The sequence below is a fragment of the Triturus cristatus genome, chromosome 7 (assembly GCF_964204655.1).
Source record: "Triturus cristatus chromosome 7, aTriCri1.1, whole genome shotgun sequence".
Taxonomy (NCBI): Eukaryota; Metazoa; Chordata; class Amphibia; order Caudata; family Salamandridae; genus Triturus; species Triturus cristatus.
Genome location: NC_140590.1, coordinates 325,929,741 through 325,950,888, shown reverse-complemented (window position 1 = coordinate 325,950,888; position 21,148 = coordinate 325,929,741). Strand labels below are relative to the sequence as shown.

General features: G+C 44.9%; 1 protein-coding gene across 2 annotated transcripts in view; it reads right to left on the bottom strand.

The window, feature by feature from the left end:
- Positions 1-21,148, bottom strand: part of LOC146809586 (leukocyte antigen CD37-like) — a 180,919-nt gene that overhangs the window by 80,597 nt on the left and 79,174 nt on the right. For both annotated transcript variants that reach the window (XM_085616427.1, XM_085616428.1), the window contains exon 2: positions 18,141-18,236. In XM_085616427.1, coding sequence (XP_085472553.1) covers positions 18,141-18,206 — 66 coding nt within the window. In that variant the 5' untranslated portion in view covers positions 18,207-18,236. The remainder of the gene's footprint in view (positions 1-18,140; positions 18,237-21,148) is intronic.

Sequence of the window (21,148 nt, the reverse complement as noted above, 5' to 3'; positions counted from 1 at the left end):
TCTGGAGTTAGTAATTGAGTGTGTGTTCTCGTCTTGCATGGGTGTGTACAACAAATGAACTCACACTACCCTCTGAAAAGCCTAACTGCTCAGCCCAACTACCACTAAATTGAGAGTAGGTATTATCTACTTTACCCTTTGCTATACCTTAGGGTACACACAGGACTCTGTGCAGACTATATCTCTTTTTGATATAGTATATACAGAGCAAGCTTCCTACACACTGTTTCTGTGACAAGATGTTTCCGGATGATCAAAGCCGCCACCTCTTTTCCCACCCTGCCGATTATGCGCAAGGAGATAGTACTCAGGGAGCAGGGCCGCTACAATATCCAGCTCCAACCCTGCCTCCAACCATGTTTCTGTTAATGCCAATACATCTAGCTCCTCATCCTGTGATTGCGGAGGGAGCGCATGCTTAACAACATTGCTCGTAGCTCCTTGTCTGGGCCAACATTCATAGTGGTAGTGTCCAGCATCTCTGGCCCATTACCCCTGTCACCAGACCATGATCGTGGCGGACAAATCCCCCTCCCTGTTTCTCATCCCTGGGGAAAAACTGGTCAGCCACTCCCCCGGGAGTCAATAATCCATTCTCTCTCAACCTCCCCACCCCCATACTTGATAGCAAATGGACCGTACCCTGTGTTGTCAACTTTTTCAGCTCCACAAAAAGTACATTGAGATTTGATCAGGGGTCCAGACGGGTGAAGACGGGCTTGCCTTAGGTGCGCCTTTGGCGTGCCACCAGTGCGCCTGGTTATATAGCCACTCCCCCCAGCCCACCAATCAGCCCTGCTCAGCAGCAGCTGACCCCCGAAGAGACTGCACCACTCACAGGCAAAACCCTGACGGGAGCAGAAGGGCATAAAGAGCTCAATTAAGTGCAAAGTAAAACCAAACAAGGAGGTTTTAAGACAAATTAAAAACAAATCTTTAAAAACACATTCAATTGCCAGCAGCTAATATCATAAAACATGTATCACAAACCCTTGGAACGCTGCGCATCTGTCTGCTGCAGCCTGGTCATATAGCCACTTACCCCAAGACCCCCCCCCCCCCCCCACCGCCCCGCCCCAGGCACACCAATCAGCCCTGCTCAGCAGCAGCTAACCCCCAAAGGGACTGCACCGCTCACCAACAAAACGAAAAAAAACCTGCCAGGAGCAAAAGAGCGAAAGGAGCCCAATTAAGAGCAAAATAGAGAGGTTATAAGACGAATTAAAAACAGATCTCTGAAAACCTATTTAATTGCAAGCAGTTAATATCATAAAACATGTGTCACAACCCCTCGGAAGGTAGTGCTTATTTTGAGCTGGGGGTTGCAGGTAGTGGGCACTGGCACTCATTTTTGGGAGTGGGACTTATCTAGGTCAGGCTTTGACACAGAGCAAGAGAGAGAAAAGCAGGAAAAAGAGAAAGACTGGAAAACAGTGACTAAGGGAGCCCTCGGGTGAACACAATCCAGCAAGGGTGGGATAATGAGAAACAAAAGTCTAGGGTGGCGGTGACTCTCTGTTACTAGTTTTCATTTTGCGTAACACATGTACTGATCTACACATTACATAGAATATTCAGAGTGTGATTTCCATGTTATAGTAAACCCTAGATACGGTGTGCTTAGGTTAAGTGAGCCCGTGGTTACTGTAGGCCTCAGTTTAACGCTAACGTTGGACATGTGCCCTTGGCTGCTGTGATTCTCTCACTCTCTCTTGTCCCAAGAGCCTGGTGCTATTGTTTTAGTTTCCGTGGGAATTGTTTACCATTGTGACTTTCGCTGAAAGTTGAATAATGAGTTTTCTACACCTGTGCCTGGGGCACGCTGGTAGATGTGTCATCCTTTGTGAAATGTCTCCTGAAGGCCGTGCAGCTGTAAGCTTCCCTTGAGCTCTATGTGGGAAGAAGGGCAAACCCATGTTATCGGAAGAGCTGGATTCCGGTTGGTCCCCACTTCTTTGAAACTGTGGGGTGTACTTCAGTCTGCTGGAAATGGCATGCGTTCATTGCCATTGTCAGTCAATTCGATTCAGACATGCTTTCCCACGTGCTTGAAAGCAGAAGCCCCTTTCCATGCCCTTGAGACTTGTTACTGGCCTTTTCCAGTGCTCAGAGTTCACACTCCTGAGCATCTGTTTTCATTTGCTTGACTGATTCTTTATTTGATTCTTTCCTCTAGAAGTCTTATTTGCTGACACCAGCTGCTAAACCTCCCCCTTGAAACCTTAGCTTAGCATTAGGGGATTTCCCTTCAGGGATCTGAATCTTCTTTAGTTTGCATAGGACAATCTTTAAATAACTTGCCTTTGCATTTACTATTCTGACTTGCTTTGAATTATACCAGTGGCATAACGAAACTTGAGGGGGCCTCCCTGCAGGGAACATGGTTGGGCCCCCTCCGGACTCGATCTAGAGTGCTCTGGCCAAAGTGTGATGCTGAGTGGGCCCCCTGGAGGCTGGGCCCCCCCCCCGCACCTCGGGGGCTGCGGGGGCCTGTGTTACGCCCCTGGATTATACCAAACAGTGCTTTTATAAGGTGATTATTGATTTATGACTAATTGGAAATATGTGAGTTTGTAACTTTGCTAATCTGCTCATAGACCTTCATGGTTGGAAACCTAATCCTCTCTGTCATTATTGTGGAGCCCAATGACCTTCACGGTCACTGATGTACTGTTGATGAGACAAAGGTCCATCCACTAGAGTGAAACTTGTACTTGAATTTGCATCAACGATTTGGAGGGCGTGAGTTGCAATCAAGCCTAGGCAGACTTACTATTTATCAACCAAAGCATGTGGCACCGCCCAAGATGAGCTCCAAAAAATCATTTTGGGCTCCTTTGCTCAATTCTTTACAAAACATAATCACCAGCTGTAGAATCGAATCTTAACTGATCCAACCCCTTGCCTCCTTGGCTAGGAGTGAAAAGTCAGCAGCAGCAGCGAGCGCCTGATCATTAGACTCAACAAGTCCTACAGCTGAGCTGCTACAGCCCTCTGAGACCTTTGATAATGCACCATAACCGAAATAAATCAATAATTGGCACAGGGCGAGGGATCTGTCTTTCGCTTCTTGAGAACTACTGCTTGCATAGGGGTCCTTTATCCATACACACCTGCACACAGAAGGTATGCCCAATGTGGCACTTTCCTCACCTCAGGGTGACTTTCATAAATCTTTCTTTAGACAGGATATAACACTCTGAGATGAAAGGGGTTTGATAGCCACTGGCTGCGAATGGCAGGGTACTGAGATGGGGTGTGTTCAAATGCCACCCTGTGGTCGTGTCTGAAGCTGCAGCTCAGGTCATCATTCACCCAGCAAGGAAAAGACCAATCATGTGGGACTGGTGAGTCTGGTGAATTGAGCAGGTCTGGGGGTCAGTGGGTGTGAGTGGTACTTGGGCAGCGGGTGAGGGATTCAGAATAAAATGTTTCCAAATAACATTTTGCTTTTTATGTAGTGCCTAATACCTTATATTTGCCATTTCTAAGCACTGTAGCTAGCACGTGTTACCATACTCAATTTGTCAACCTTAGCTTAAAAGGTTGAGTCTGCACAGAAGCTCGGCACATTATGCAGAGCCTCATAACACGTATCTGTGTGCTCTGGGTTCACCCTGTCACCCTCTTTTAGCAGAAGACCAATGCCGGGTTGTGGGCAAGAGAGGAAAGGGCTATGTTGTGTAGATGTTTCAAATAGGAACCCGCTGCCAGTGTAAGAGGGGCCCAGTCTTTACAGTTCCACATCTATCTCCAAAACGTTTGCAAACAGAATTCTGTGCCAGTTGGCCAGGATCAGGAGACAAGCGAAAGTGATGGAAGCAATTCTTGAATTAATCACAGCCACTGACATTCTTGACCGTCATTGTTTTTCTTACTGAGCTACTCCACTCGGGAGTAGGAAGTAACTGTATGCAGCGCCGTGCCTCTGCTCACAGTCCAACATATGTCTGGGCATAACCACCCCCGCTCTTTGGAAAAAACGTGGTGGGTGAAATGCTCCAGTTAAGCTCAGCCACTGGTATTGACGGGGGGCATATCAAGTCCATTGCTTTTCTGCTCACTGTGCCCCTCCAGACTGGGAGCAAACCAGCCTTGTCCGCCTCCAGTAGAAACACGCCTGCACTAGAATGCAGCATTGAGGAACTGCCAGTAGCTGAGATTCATTTAAGCATTCAACACATCACTTTCTTGTTTCACTTAGTGACAAGGATAATGGCATTGGATTGGGGGAAACTTAGGCCGCATGCAGCTTGCAACCTCCTCCCATGTAGTTTATGTAGCTAAGGAACATTGAAGCTCATTGGCCAAGTGTCGAGGGATGCAGCTCCATCAAGACCCCTTCGAACGTACGCCCTTCAAAGCACTAAGATAACTTAGACCGTCCAAGTCCTGTTTTTTTTATTTTTGGCTTCTAAGTTTGCTTACAATCTCTGAAAGAACCCTGAAGAGACCGAAAGGCATAGTGTTAATGCTGTATAGGGCACACTGTGCAACAGCATCAACTCATCTGAATCAATGCATTCACAAGTTCACTTGGGAAAGGACACTTATACTTGTGCGCATGCATGTTTTTACATAAAACAAACCCATCTACCAAGCATCACAGCACTGTACCAGAAAGGGTTTCACAACAACAGAGTGAGGGCGGTGATGGGGGCGAGGGTTGATGAGACACGGGTGTGGGCTGATGAGACGGAGACGATGGCTTGTGCAGTGCATTTTGCACTGAGAATAGGGGAAGCAGGAAGTTAGGAAAGGAAAGGTGGAAGACGGGGATTTGCAACAGGAGGGTGTACAATGCACATGGGCGAGGAAGAGTAGTGGAAGTTACAATAGAGGACAGGGGCAGGGCTGCAGAATAGGGAGGGGAGACGGCACATGGGGAATAACACGTGAGGAAGCTAGGGATGAAAAGGATGGGTGGGAGATGCTGGACCACATGAAGGAGCAGGGTATGGGAATTATCTTGGGGTGGGAATCAGCTGGGTATCATCAGCATACGTGACAATTTGTATGTCAAATGCCTCTACAATTTTGGCTAAAGGACACATGTAAATATTAAAAAGAGTGGGGCTAAGTGAAGAGCCCTGAGGTACTCCACTCTTCAAAGGCACAATCCTGGAGGTAACGTTCTCCTCGAAAAGCTGGAATGTCCGACCTTCCAGAAAGGAGGCAATCCAGCTCAGTGCGGTACCGTTCATACCCATCTCGTGACATCTTGCAAGAAGAATTTGATGGTTGACGGTATCAAAAGCCGCACTGAGATCAAGGAGGATTATTGCAGCTGATCCTCCTGAGTCCATAATTTTCCTAGCCTCTTCAACTACAGCGATCAGGGCAGTTTCAGTGCCCTGACGAGATCTGAAACCAGTCTGTGTCGAGTGCAGGCAGTTATGTTCCTCCAGATAATTGGAGAGAATGGTATTAACATACTTCTCTGCTATTTTAGCTATTCCCGGGAGCAGGGAAATAGGGCGATAATTAGCCATAACCTCAGGATCAGATCCAGGTTTTTTGAGCAGGGCCTTCACCATTGCTTCCTTCCAAAGTGGAGGGACCTTGCCTGTTGCCAATGAGGAGTTAATAAGAGTTGCAATAACAGGGGCTACTTCTGAGACAACCTTTTGCAGCATCGTGGGGGGCGCCTGGTCATTAGGGGAACCTGATTTAAGTTTATTAAGCAAGAACATTGCTGGATCTGAATCCAGGGGCGGGAAAGAAACCAGGCTCTGATCTCGACGGACTCTAATATCTTCCGTCAAAGCATCAAGGTCAAAAGTGGCGACTGCCGGAAAGGCTGAGTAAATCACCTGTACCTTATCCTGGAAATACTCTGCTAAATTATTACAGCGACCTTGAACATCAGTGGGGATCATTGTGGAGAATGGAGGGGTGGTTAAAGATTTAAAAATTTAAAAAATTTCTCTAGGGGAGTTAGGTTCAGATAAAATTTTTGTTACATAAAACTTGGATTGTATTTTCGTGATCTCGGCTTTATATACTTTTAGTGCATCACGATATACTTTCTTTTTCTCAAGTGAAAAGTCTTTCCTCCATTGTCTCTCAAGTTGCTTACAGTTCCGTTTAAGATCTCTCAGCTCCCTAGTGAACCTGAGACAGTGTCAGGGACTACAGTGTATGTCAGGGACTACAGTGAGAGTAAGTCAAAGAATCCACTCAGATTGGAAAAGACTGACAAGTGTACCAGTGAAGGGAATACACCTATACTAAAACAGGAACCACACAGGTAACACACAGGCAATGGGTCAAGGTACATAATCAACCTGAGACAGTGTCAGGGACTACAGTGTATGTCAGGGACTACAGTGAGAGTAAGTCAAAGAATCCACTCAGATTGGAAAAGACTGACAAGTGTACCAGTGAAGGGAATACACCTATACTAAAACAGGAAACACACAGGCAATGGGACTAGGTACATAATCAACCTGAGACAGGGAGATGCTGTCAGGGAGAACAATGATAGTAAGTCAGAGCCTCCCCCCAGACTATAGCAGAGAGACAGGTGTACCGGGAGATGGAATACAGATACACTATGACAGGAAACACACAGGTAATGGGACAAGGCACATACTAAGACAGGGAGGATCAATGGCAGAAAATCCGAACTAAAAATATTGTGTGGATATAATATTGGGTCAAAAATATCGAGGACCGAAATATGGAGAAGGCAAGTAAAAAAAGGTAAGTGTAGACTTACTATTTTTAACTCAACATCTACGTACCTTGAAGATACATATATATGGAGTTAAATTTTTTACTTCCCTATAGAAACTTACCTTTACACTATTTTTGTCCTCAATATTCTTGGCACAATATTTTGTCTCTCGATATTTTTGGTTCCGATATTCCGTCTAAACACCGACAGGGATATACTGTCAAGGATAACAGTGATAGTAAGTCAGAGAATCCACTCGGACTGGAAGAGACAAGTGTACTGAGAGTGGGAATACACCTACAGGGAGACAGGAAGAACACTGGCAATGGAACAATGATTATACCAACACTGAGACAAGGATATACTGGAAGCAGAGCAGGAACTACACTGATATGAAGTCAGAGAATTCATTCACACTGGCAAAAGAGAGACAAGTGCACTGAGGTGGGAAACATGACCACACAGAGACAGGAAGCACACTGGGAATGGAACAAGGAATGTACTCACACTGAGACAGGGACATACTGCCAGCATATCAGGGAACACAGTTACACTAAGTCTCTATATCGGTGTTCTCGACTACAAGATCAGGAAACTTCAGACAATGCAAAAGCATGATGTCCTGGCTTTTTATGGGCCTGTGTAGAGGAGACTCTGTTTCCTCTCATTCACAGGTTTTGCATTGGCTACCCATTACGAAAAGGATTCTGTTTAAAGCCTTAATATCAATTTATTGAGGCCTTTACAATCAGTGCACGAGCTACATGATCAGAAGAAGTCTTCACTGTACCCCTTCTAGAGCTCCTCGGTTGGCCACGGCTCGGTTTGCCGATTCCTAAGGTTCGTCAGGTGAGATCGGGAGGCCGCTCCTTCTCGGTGCCGGCAGGCAAGGCATGGAATGAGCTTCTGATCTCTGTGAGTTGCATTCTTTTTTTTTTTATCTTTAATAATTACATTCTTTATTCGGCATGTTAAAATACCATAAAAGAGACAACATATCAAAAAGAAAAGGTTGCAAGTACAGATTTAAAAAGACAATCCATCAGACAGGGTTCTACATGATACAATTTCAATAAATAAATAAAAGATATATACGTCACATAAGGCCTATCCCTCTGCAGTCCTATTCATCTTTAACCTCGGTTTGAGCCTGTAGCACACCATAATTAAGAAGTTATCAAATGTAAGAATGAGGGAACCCTTATCCGAACAATATAAAAGAATGGAGGCAAGGAATCAATGGACAGTCACTGCCCCTTGTAGCCCTTAATCTAAAAGCAGCCCTTAAAAAATTGGTAATACAAAACAGTGTAAAAGTATCTGGGGCCAATTTTAAGAATAGGAAAGCTACCCGCGCTTGTTTCAGTTTAGCTTTCTTTAAAATACCCTTTAGGAAAAGACTTCTGAGGTGTGAATATAATGGACATAATAATACAAAATGAAGGGTGTCCTGTGGAGACCAGTGGTCGCAGCCACAGGGCCCCTTCAACTCTGTTTACGATATACACCCTGCCGGCTCTGATATTACATGATGCAAAAGTTTTAGCCTGAACCGTGTCATTAAAAATCTGTCGTGAGCACTGCTTAAACAGGACAGATATGGTTCGATGCCCTCGGTGGATTTAACTGCTAAATGTTCTCTCACCGACAGTTTGGCTAATTCTCTGTGTTCCCGAAGCGTCGAAGCACACTTAAAGAACCGATCCTTGACCAGGGTCTTATCCTGCATGCTCATTATGGAAGGGTTGGTGAATAATTGGTGAAGTGGAAGGGGCTGAATTGGTGGAGACCTTCAAGGGCATCGCACAAACAGTTGACAGCTTGCTGAGAGCCCCTGCCAATAAGGTCAAAACAGACAACCCTAGATAGTCTGATCTACAATGCTCACGCGCCTTAAAGCATCTTTCCGCTCTCTCAAGGCGCGTGCTACTGGAAACCACACTCCACAAAAATAGGTTCAGACCAGTGAAACCTTTGTGCAGTAGACCATTGTCAATAGGCATGTTGAGCCAACCCTAAACTGGAGGGGACGATCCTAGGAAATTCCTTTGTTTATGCAGGGTACTCCAAAGACGGCCCTGGAGGGCCGGATCCATGCCAGCTTTTTAAGATATCCCCATTTATATAAATGTAGTTGTCTTAAAAATCTGCAGGGATCCGGCCCTCTAGGACCGACTTGGGAGAACCCTGGGACATTGGACCATATTCGAGCGCTCTCTTGCTAACATCCTTATTAGCCATTATTTCACTGCTCAATACTACCCCCTTGTTTAGTTTCAACTAAAATGCTACTACTGGTTTCCACTCCACAAAGCGGGGGAACATAATATCATCCTGCAAGAACATATCTGTCTATCGGACTGTATCTTGAAGGTTGATGTGCATAGGTAAATTTACATTTGCTATTCTTTACTCCACATCTATGTGCGTGTCAGATATATGTTGCCAAGATATGGAAGGTGGAGTTAAGAATAGTAAACCTACGCTTTCCCATATGTTTTCACCATTATGATACAGCAGAAGTCGATATTATTTCTTGCATAACAACATTATAACTCTATGTAGTGGAAGAACACCCTCTGTCGTCCCATTCTGATGACCTTTTATTACGCAGCTGTGGGCTTACAAGATGGCGCCGGAGGTGCTCCCCGGCTATCCATAAGAACATCATTTGTTTCTTCATCTCAAGAAAAAGCGCATTGCCTCAGCCAGGGAGCCCACTTTACAGGGTTCTGTTAGATCAACAAGCCTAACAAGCTGGTACAGAATGGTCAGCGTGCATTAGCGCGCGCCGTCCTCTGCGGTCCACGGGATAGGAGCTAAAACCGTTGACCACCCTCCACCGCCCACCAATGTTTGCTCCCTCCGGCCAAGAGGATATGTTTGCGCGGAGTGAGAGTTCAGTCAAAGGGAATGGAGCCTAATGCACGCCTTTGGGTGAGATAATGCAGGGAGGAAATCCCACTGTGATAGCCTGTCAGGATGAGTCACACGTGTTCACGGGAGCCAGGGGTGCTGGGAGAGATGAATCGAGGGAGTGGCAGTCTGGGAAGAGGCCCCACGAATTTCCACACTGATCTCGGCGCCGTCTGCAGAAGCGGTGCGGGAGTGGGGGCGCTTAGACAACGGATTACACACAGAGCTGACGAGAGACAGACAGCTCTGTGGCCCCGGAGGCCACCAGTGACGATGAGAGAACATGAGTGTGCCTGTTAGTGTGTGTACACACAAATTGGCAGAAGGGAGGCTCGGACAGGTCCAACCAATCGGGCTGGTGGTCTGCCAGCTGTAAACCATGGTGCGGACAATACTCTCCAACTCGGTGTTCCTCTTACACCTTAATTACTCCTCTCTGCCAGACTCAGAACTTTTCACGTCCAGCATTAAGCAAAACCTCTGGATCCCCCCCTCAAAAAATCATTAATAAAATATGCTAAAATATACATACATGCATAAAAAACAAGGACTTTCAGTTAGACCTCTCCATCCACTGGCCTGTCATAACGTCATTCCCATTTTGCTTCCTCCCACCACAGCATAAAGCATGGGTCAATGGGGACGCCCATTTCAGCCATTGGGTCCCCTCGCAGAGAATGACGTCATTTGGCCAGGGTGCCAGTGTGCACATCTGCCTACAAAACAGAGTGTATTTCATTGCTATGGCTTATGGGCCAGTCTATCCTAATATTTATTTACACGTTTGGCCTTGGCCAGAAAGCAGCCCCTCTACAGTTCTCACCAAGGTACAGCAGACAACAGCCCTCCAGGGAGCCTTGGTTGGCATCACCGAGAGTGGAAATGGCTTCTTGGCAACGTACATCATTGGTACTTGGCAAGTACCATTTTTGTTTTTCACAACCAGACTGCCATTTAAGCTGCATCCCGGTGTCATAGTCACAAGCACTATACATTATATCAATGCGGTGTCATGTCATCATGGATGGTCCGTGGGCTGGTGTGTAGCTATCTATGGTGCAGCAAGTACAGTGGCACTGAGGTCCAGGAGACTCAGAGGTCCACTGTCCCCTGGATAATATTATAGCACAAAATCTGCACCAAAGGGGCCCATGTTCCTTGTTGGCACTCTGACTCGTGCCATCATTGCTATACCACTGGCCGTGGGCAGCTAGCAGGTCGACATACAAAAAGATATTGAGCATGTTCATTTTGATAGCTAGTGCTTTGCCCTTCTTGCCCATGTATCAGAAGTTGGCAAAGTCAGGAGCTGAGGAATGCAACCCAGGAAGTGATTTGCTTGGACTACGATTTCCTTCCTGGTCGCTACAGGATAATGCACAGTGTTGGATATGTTTAAGAAACCCTTTACCCCATGTTGTGCAACAGGTAGGGCAGTGGGGCCTCTCGCCGTTAAAAAACACTTCATAACTAAAGCTGGTCGCAGGCGTCCTTAGGTCTCGCCTGAGGAAGCGCATGTGATGTCTCTTGAGAGACATTTTGTTAGCTTACAGTGGGCTAGAGCAGTTCATTGCTTACTACTGCTAGTTTCATCGTCGCTCTCATGTCCTTGCTTCTTTTTGATCAGCGCATGCCGGCTTCACTTCCTTTTTGTGCATTGTGTCCTTCCAGTACTTGTGCGCTTCTGGGGGTACTTTTTTTATTTTGGATGTAGCACTACATAAGTGTGAGTGTGTTTGCAGACCGCCCTCCCCTCCCCTCCTGCTTTCGGTTATTGTTGCCCCACTTTTGTTACTTGTCCCATTGTGTTTGCTCTGTCATTGTTGCTCTGTTGTTGTTTGCCCAATTGTTGTTGGCCAGTTGTTTCTTGCCCCATTGTTTTTGCCCCAGTACTGTAGCCTACCACGTTGTTATTGCCCTGTTGCTTGTCCCATTGCTGTTGTTTGCCCTGTTGTTTCTTGCCCCCTTGTTTCTCCATTGTTGCTTGCCCCATCGTTGCTGCCTCGTTGTCGCTTGCCCCGTTGCTGTTTGCCCTCCTCCTGTCAAATTGCTTGCACGCCCCCCCCACTTTCTTGCTTGCCCTAAACCTCCCCCTCATTCCATGGTCTTGCTTGCCCCATCCTAGTCAGCTTCGTTGCTTGCACCCCCCCCCCTCCAGCCAGGAAAAACAAGCATTTGCAAAGCCAACAGCTCTCACCTATGTGAGATCTACTGCCACCTTCAATGCTTCTGACCTTGTCTCCTCTAACCGCTCTTGCTATTGCAGATGATCCCAATATGGGGCCTTTTTTTGTTAACTTGACTTATTCCAGAGCTTGGATGGGCTTTGACCAACCCAAAAGCTGTGTCTCGTGAATTCCTAGAATCTTTGCTTGCTTGGTGTACACTGTACATCATTAATTCAGTTCTGAAAGACTTTGAAAGAATGCAGGCATAGGAGCAGGCAACATGGGGTGATGGTGGTGGATTCACACTTTCTGCCTACAATGGGAGCCTCTCAAAGCTTCCTTTTGGAAACTGGTTAAACATTCCTAAATTGTAGCTTCTTCCCACCTTTGACCCTGAGTTCCTCCTCCCTTTGACCCGGAGTTCCTCCTCCCTTTGACGCTGAGTTCTTCCACCCTTAGATTTTCAGTAGTCCAACGATTCCAAAGGTTTTCACAGCAGGGAGAAGCCGAGTGGTTCTGGCAGCTAGACTACCAACATCACTCGGCGACCAAACACAAATGTGAATGTCAACCATTAACTCACCTCTAAATGACGTTAGGGTTACCAAGTACATGGTCCAGTTTTTTGGAGCACTTCACAAAAACACATGCCAGCTATGTTTTGAGACCCACTCTTCTCACAGCTCAATTATGGATGTATTCATAGATGCTCATTACAGGATCCCCACTAATCCTGATTCAGGCAGCTGATCCCGACTGAACAGGGATTACAAAACCACTGTAACGCCACAGATTTGTGCCGTTACAGTCTAAATAAATCACCACCTGCTATACATGGAGTTTCCTGGTGAAATATTTTAGAAAAATAAGCAAGTATCACATAATTTAACGATTCAATCAGTAATTCCTCATTTCTAAGAGGGTCTCACTTATAATACCCAGTAACTCCCACACTGGAGGTACCAATTGCCCCCACGATCGGTAACTCCCGGGCGAGGGATACCATGGACACCGTAATTAGTTCTGTAGTATAATACAGCCACTCTGCACAGCTGTGTAGGTTGAATATTTATTCAGCATGGGTCTCATCAGGAAGCACTTTAGGATGCAAAGGAAATACCAAATACATCACACAGGATAGTTGACCAGGCTTAGTGCTTGCTGCTGCCTTGTGACCTGCCAACCCAGTGCTTGAATCAATGCGGCATTGCTGACTGCAGAGACCGCACGGGGTGGCATTACTTCAATGCAGGATTAGACGTTCTGTATATAAGGACAGATTAGACTATTATTTTGATAATTGTCTTGAGAATGCCCTAGGAGTGTCAGCTATATGGGCGAAACACGTGTCGGCCGTATCTCTGACTTCAGGCTCAACTCCTGATGATCCCAATAAACACATTGGAATATGCAAAGAGCATTTAAACATTTATTCCTCAAAATAACTATTAGTTTCAGGTACAGCCCGTCTACTTCAAATTATCTGGTGGATTATTTGGTGGAAATTGGGTGCGCAGCCACCTGGTAGGCTGTCCAAGCTTGGATCAATATAAAAGGGTCGTGTCTCATGTACGTATAAAACCTCTGAGTCTCACCCCCTCCTATGATGAAACTGCATCATTTAAAACTAGAAAGTTTAGGATTGGTTAATGTTTTGTGTTATGTAGGTCAATATGGATAATCCACCCATTTCCAGTGTTCTTGGCTCTAAAGGCAGATAGAAATCCTCACCTCTCTAAGTACTTGATAATGTAATAATCAAGCAATAAATAAATTGATGTGGAGTGTCTGGTGCTGCAGTAGTTTTCAAAATGTATAATTTGTGTAGGTTAGCAATATTCTTTGTTGAAATCCTGAGATTATGTCGAATATGATGGACTATATAGTACATCTTTAATCAGTAGGTCTGTGAGAAATTGAATTGGGCTAATAAAATTCCCACATTTTTGCGTTATACAAAATTCTCAAACTTTCACGACACAATTTTGCTTTACCTTTTTTACCTGATGGCATATCTCACGTAATAAAGTCAGTGGGAAACTGATTCGCATAGAAAGGTCTAGCCGTTTTCAGCAGGTACAGAATTAAACAGAATTGCAAAATTCGAACAGCTGCGATACATGTATGCTTCGCTTGTGCCATTCTGTAAATGAATATTTCAGTGTGTGCTTTTTTTCTACATGTATGTTTTGAGGTTTGCAGATCTGTATATGTATGCATGCTTTCTGTGCCTGCATGGTTATCCATGTGGGGTATTCTGTAGATATCAATGTCACTGTCTGCCTTTACACACGGATTATTTAGTTTGGGGTATTTTAAAGTGCTGGCAAGTCACCTTTTGACCACTTCCCATCACCGAGTCAAAAGTATATGGTTCTTTGATTGCAAATATGTCTTCAAGGATAGGTGGGGACATCCCTTTGCCACGGGCAAATTAGTCCTGAAGGATTCTTCTGGATCAAGAAGCTCTAGAAGGAATCATCTTGTGAAAAGGAGAATGATACTAGCATTGTCAATTCAATGTGTGCAGGCTTTGCTGAGGAAGGCCCCTTTCAGCTTCTACTTGCAGGTAGCCAGGCAGGGTGATACCCTCAATGGTGGGTCCGCAGGACAGTGCCCAACACCAAAATAGATTTGTCACAGTTTTCATTGTTTGAACTGGGCTTGGTAGACTGCCCCACAGCACTCCTTCTAGAAACCCTCTTTCTTTCAATGAATACCTGGGATGAGTCGAATGCTCCATGGCTATCGGGGCCTACCAGCGTGCGAACAACACTCTGCACAACCTGAAATTGCACCTAGAGTGGACATCTGCCAGTTGAGTGTCTTTCTTGGGGCTATTCGGGATTGGATGGAGACCAGTTTTTGAAATTCAGTTCTTAATACTAAGGGGCATATGTACAAGCCCCTATTGTCCCAGGAATGTCACTTTTAACTATGTTTCTGTGGCGATAGGGGCTTCGCCTTATTTACAAGGTGGCGTTAAGTGACGCCTTGTAAATAAGGCACTCTTTCACGCAATACTTAACGTAAAAGGGGTGGGCAATGGGTGTTGCAGTGGGCGTTCTGCCACAACACTCATTGATTTTGACTCTGCCCCCTATTTACAAGGGTAGAGTAAATATGGGGCAGCACCAAAATTAAGACCAGGAGAAACCTGGTCATAACATGGCGAAATGAGGAGAAAGGCTTTATTTCTCCTCATTTTTGGTGTTTCTATATGTGCTGCATTATTCAGCAAACATAGAAACAGCAAAACACAATTAATGATTGTTTATGTGCAGGAAGGTCTCCCTTCCTGCACATAAACAATCATTGAAAGAAATGACGATTTGCAACTTCTATGTGTGCTGCACAATGCAGTACACATAGAAGTTACAAATCACCATTAGTGATGATTTAAGTGCATGAAGGGACACCTTCCTGCACATAAACAATCATTCCCTCAATGCAGGCACCCTTGCACTATGGTGCAAGGGTGCCTGCATTGGCGGTAGGCAGGTTAATTTAGTGCCAGCGCTAGGGAAAATGCAGAGATGTGCCGTATCTTTATAAATACGGCTCATCCCTGGGTTTTCGGAATGGCGGAGCATGGCATTAGCATTTTGTGCTTAACGCCAGGCTCCGGCATTCCCTTGTAAATATGCCCGTAAGTTCCTCCTGTTTACATCTTACGTTCGTAACCTTCATGTACTACTTTGGCTATGTGAACTGGCTAGTGATAAGATTGTGCTACCCAGTGTCACACTACTAAATCTCTTGGTTGCCGGATGGGCTACAAGCTCAGCATGCTGCCTCATATGGTAAACATCATTTACCACGCATGTTGTTCCGCCTTGCGTTGTAATGGTATGCGAGGTAACAACGCGGTCGTTGTAATGACTGCATTGTAATGGTATGCATTGTAAACACATGTGAACTAACGTGGCCTATTCTCTCATATTGAATCTGCAAACACACTTAGTATAACTTCATGGTCAATACCTGTGCATCAATGAAATTAAGTAAGAATTACCTAGTTTCCCTCTTGCAGTGTTTGGATGGTGGCCTTGCTACACTGTGGGAGGTGTTGGCCAGCAACCAATCTCACTTGTTGTGATAGATGTGCTTGGCTGTATCCTTACATAGGGAGGTTTTTCAGTCTGTTGTCTGTATATCTATGTGCTTCTCTGAGCACATAAAATGGTGTCCATATGTACTGTTCATGTCCCCTTCTCTGTATGTATGTCTGCCCTGTGTCATAAATCTATGTTTTGACATAAATCTGTCCATATGTTAAAAATCTATGTAACTAAGTATTTGTGGGTTTATGCATGCTTACCTTGACATATGTATATGGCTGTGTTTTGTCTATAGATGTATGGTTGTCTCTAGGTGCTTGCTGGCACAAATATGTATGTCTGTATCTGCTTGTTTGAGCATTTGCGTGTACTATGTGCATATACGTCACTACCTTTCTGTCTATGGAAATAGGTGTCCACTTCAGGGTATTGTAGAAGTGTTTCAAAGATTTATATTTTTTCGCATCATTAACAATGTGCAATATGCATTTATACTCACAATTTTATATCTGCATATTGATTTTGCAATTGCTTCTGAAATAAGGTTCCTATGATGTGTAGAAGTGTATTTAATAACGTGTTTTAGTTGGTTTCATTTCTGTATAAATCGCCACCTTGAACAAGATGGATCATCTCTGTCACTCACTCTTGCTTGCCCAGATGTAATATTGTTACATGTAGCTGTGTTTTCGGTTTCTTCAGTGAATCTATTCATTCAATGAAAGTGTTATTGTCAATGTTTAATATCTGTTTGAACATCTCCAGGCGACATTAGACTAGAGGGTGCTGAATAATTATTCAAGAAAATGGGATGGTGCTTGGGTGTTAAGGTAATGATATCTATTTTTATGTGCCCTGATTTCGCTGAAGAAATTATACATTTGCTCACACCACAATGAATCTGCAGTAATGCTGATTTAATTTGCAGGAATTGTGCATACAAACCCCTTGATTTTTGGGGTAAGCCAGAAGACTTTCCTGTCCTACTAGGGATGCTGCTCCTCTCTTTTCTGACTTTACTGCCAATTGGGACTTGGAATATTTTCTGATTTTTGCATACTGTGAATAACTTTGCCTCTGAAAGCCATCTTGCCATTGACACTGTACCGCTTATTTTTGAATTTTGTAATAAAACCCTTTACATTTTCATTGATCAAGAACTCACTAGAACTCAATTATTGAGTGGACTCAAATTATTCTTAAATTGGAATTTTTATGAAATCTGTTTTGATTGATTTGAATGTTTTGAGAGGTGCCCTAAAGTAGAGACACATTGTCTCATGAAATTGATGTTTAACACCATCTGCAATCAAGAAAATAATGGGGGGTCCAACTGAGGGACACCCAATTTGATCCCACATTGTGTAGAAATTTTAAGAATGTCTGGTTGCGACAATATATAGCATGTGCCTTGGCGCATGTCTCTACTTACATTTCAGCGCACCTTTGTTAGTGAACTCTGGAGGAAAAGAGACTGTAGTACCACAGCACCTTGAATTTCACACCCTTATACTTTCAGTTCCTTCATCCGTTCACGAACCAAAGGTGAGTTTGCACAGCTGTAGAATCCGTAAGCTGCTGTATTGAATGGTGATATGACATTCCGTGCATCTCTCTGTTTTCTGGGCTACTCCTAAAAATCCTGTTTTAAGCAGAGGTGGTCTGGACAAACCAAGGCATGTCTCACTAGCCAGGCGGCTCTGAACAGGTTTAGGCTAAAGCCATGGCAGAAACAGTGATAAAGTGGAAATGCTTGAATCAGTTACCGCTACTGAAAATTCTTCTGACCAGAATTACATTCAGTGGCGGCCGGCACAGCTAACAGGGGTGGGCAGTGGGGCAGGGTGGGGACAGGGCGGGGTGTGGTTGAAGTCGACAGTAAAATTAAACAAATAAAACCACTTACCTTGCGCTTGCCGCATCGCTGAGTCAGCGATGCGGTAAGAACCAGGTAAGTGGTTTTATTATTATAATTTTTTTTTTTTTACCTAACCCATCGTCTGTCGACTTCCTCCCACCCTGCTCTCCACCCCACCCCACCTCCCCACTTCTCTTACCTGTGCCGGACATCTACTCATTACATTACATCATTTTGTAGCTCATCTACCAATACTGAAATGGGCCAACCATATGCAAATCAGGCTTGACCTCACCTCGAAAGGAGGAGCCTAACCCAAACTGCTAGGTGGCGTGTGTGCGAACAGGAACAAAAGCAACATCAGAGCCACCGCAATGGACAACCGTCAACACAAGATGGACCAAGAAACATGTGTATCATACAAGGAGACACAAATATGAAGATTGTGCAATACTCACGAAGAAAAAGAGGTTGAAGATAAACAGGAAGTACTTGGTGACACTGAGGCATCCCTTCTTCTCCATCTTCAGTCAGCGGGGTTTGGGAATCTGCAGCTAGAGAGGAAAGAACATGACCGTGAGTCCAGCGTCCGGAGTCGTCATAGCAAGACGAGTCCTTCATGACGGTTCCTCGTGCTTGAGACTGAGAATAGAGACAGAAAGAAGGGTGTTTGGAGAAAGCTTGCCTGGTTTGATGGCTTTAGACCCGACCTCTCTCCTCCAGTGACCAGTCCGGTTTTAACCGAGAGGGCTGCACCGAGGAGGGGGCAACATTCACCAGACACACGAAAAAAAGAGAGCGTCACCGAGTCCGAATATGGCACGAGCCTGGACACGGCGATGTCATAAACCAACTTTCTTCTGATGTCATAACATAACACGGGTTCATTCTAGTGACACCCGGGAGACGCCCAACATTCTTCCATGAGCACCAGCTTTACACAATGCCCTGCTTGAAATGTATAGTCCAGATGCGTTTCTTATACACTCCCACCAATAAGTGTTCCAAACAAACTGTATGTTTCATGAATGAAAACATCTGACCCTGTGACTCTACCACTGGAGCGTGGCGCTGGAGTGACGTCATTGGTGTCTACCCCCACTCAGGTGACACAATGATACCCCGGAGGGTGTCAATGACGCCGGAAGCCACTTTAAGTTATTTTACCTTTCAGGGGAATAGGACATGATCAGAAATTTAGTATTAGAGCAAAATCAATGTGGGTTTCTCTTTCCAATAGCTTTCTCACAGTCGTGTAGCAATATGTATGTCCATCTTTCAATCTCAGCTTTCCCTGCTCCATGCGTGGGTAGCTCATCCAGTCAGGGTATTTTCTTTGCATTCTGGGAGTTGTAGTCCTGGTTTTACAAATCCCAGCTTGCAAATAAATAAGTGGACTGCACGAGCTGTTCATGCATGACACTGCGAAACCTGCAGGCTGTGAATGGAATTCTGATTCCTGATGCATTCACCACTTTCTCCGTGTAAAATACATTCCATTGCGACAACTTCGTCCCTCAGCAGCAGGCAGCAGTGAAGCAAAGGTTGGAACAAGGGGTCAGAGCAGTGATGTCACAGGTGAGGTACAAGGGCGAGTGATGTCCCTACCCCTGGAATTGTGCTTAATCAATGCCAATCCTTGTACTCCATCTTGATCTAGATCATACATTTTCAAATAAATGTAATACTATAATCTATGAAAAATAACTCATTTCATCATAAGGTTATACCTGGCAGGAGCTAGAACAAGACTATGGGTCCCATTACGAGCCGGGCAGCATCGTATTCCTGTATGGAATTCCACTCGGCCCAATCACAAGTGGGCAGAGGCTCCTGAATTTATTGGGTGCAGAAACCATGGGCCCAATTTTGCCCGCCGGTGAGGTTTTGTGCTACAGTAGGCACACCACATATCAGGAACCTGACAACCTTTTTTTCCTGCTAGAACTATGCTTCTCTCTCTGTTTCTCCTCTCCCCTCCACACATTCACCACCTGCTTAAAGCCAGTGGTAAATATGGGTTTTAAACCCCTTGGAGTAGGATAGTGCAGTATCCTGCTGCTCAGCCCTTCATCCAACGGATTCACGCACGCACACATTCCAAACACTAACATTCCAACAGGCAGTCATTCTGGCTGCGTAGCAGAATACTACAGATAGCGTGCGGAATTCCCAATGGTAATTTAGCCTTCACACTGTTATTCCCCATTCTGGTGGGCTTCACCCATAAGAGTTGGAGTTTCATTCAGAGATACTGGCCAGTAACAGTAATTCCAGCTGCCCGGAATTTCCTCATGGATTTTTGCATAACTGGTAATCGGCCCAATAAAGTCAAGAATAATAGATTCATTCAGCTCCAACGGGATATCCAACATAATCCGTCAGTGACTGATCTTCATTCTGATCCAGTGCGCACACGATTCTCCATGATTCGCAAAAAAATACTACTTTGCAGTGCGATTATCAACAAATATGCTCACATCTTCAAATTATTTTTAGTCTCCCATCATTGTTCGTAATAACATTTTATGAAAAATTCTATTGTATATTTAAACTTGAAACAATTGTAATTAAAAAAAATACGTTTTCCATATTTGAGCATGTAATCCAAACTTCAAGGTATCAGGAATTACATTTCAGTACTTTTAATGACCCACTCTTTAAATCAGATGTTACTGTCATAGCCAGATGTTTCAGGCATAGCCCTTTCTCAAGTGTCCAGTTTCCCTACTTTCTTGTCTAGTGATGTTCACACACTAATCTCTTTGTCACACCTGTAAATGAATACTGAAATTGAGCTTAATTGTGATAAAGAATAGGTCATAAACATTATTGAAATTATTTTACTGACATCGTTCATACACTACAGTCTGAAAATCAGGCCTTTATTATGTTGGCAGAGTAGTACGTGGTCTCAGAACTGGAATAGTTTGAGATCTTTTACATGAATAAATAAAGCACTTTGTCAAGTACCACTTTCTCAGTAAAAGTACACTTTGCATGATTGCTTATTTTCTATAATCCATTTGCTGATCTTCCATGTCCACCAGCCTATGGTTTCTAGGTGGCTGTGGCTTGTTGTTACAAATCACAGAGCTCCAATCCAGTGGCGGCTGCTAGAGAATGGGGGTGGGTGGCGGTGAATAGGCGGTTAGGAAAAGAAAACTTACCTTCAGAACACCGGCTGCTGCCTCTCCTCCGTTCTCCCTCGGCTCCAGGCTCCTGGAAGCACCTAGGCTCTCAGGCTCCCCTGGCCAAGCACAACGCTGCCTTACATTTTGATTGGTCTGACCACCATGGTTCGGCGCGCAGAGAGAGACCGGGGGCCTGGGCATGTTCTCCAGCAAGGCTGTAATGCAGCCTCGGTGCAGAACATTCAAAGTGTGCATAACGGATTGGCGGGCCCGCCAAACCGTCATGCGCAAGTGCCCACCACTCCTTCCATTGCTGGCTGTGACAACAGCCT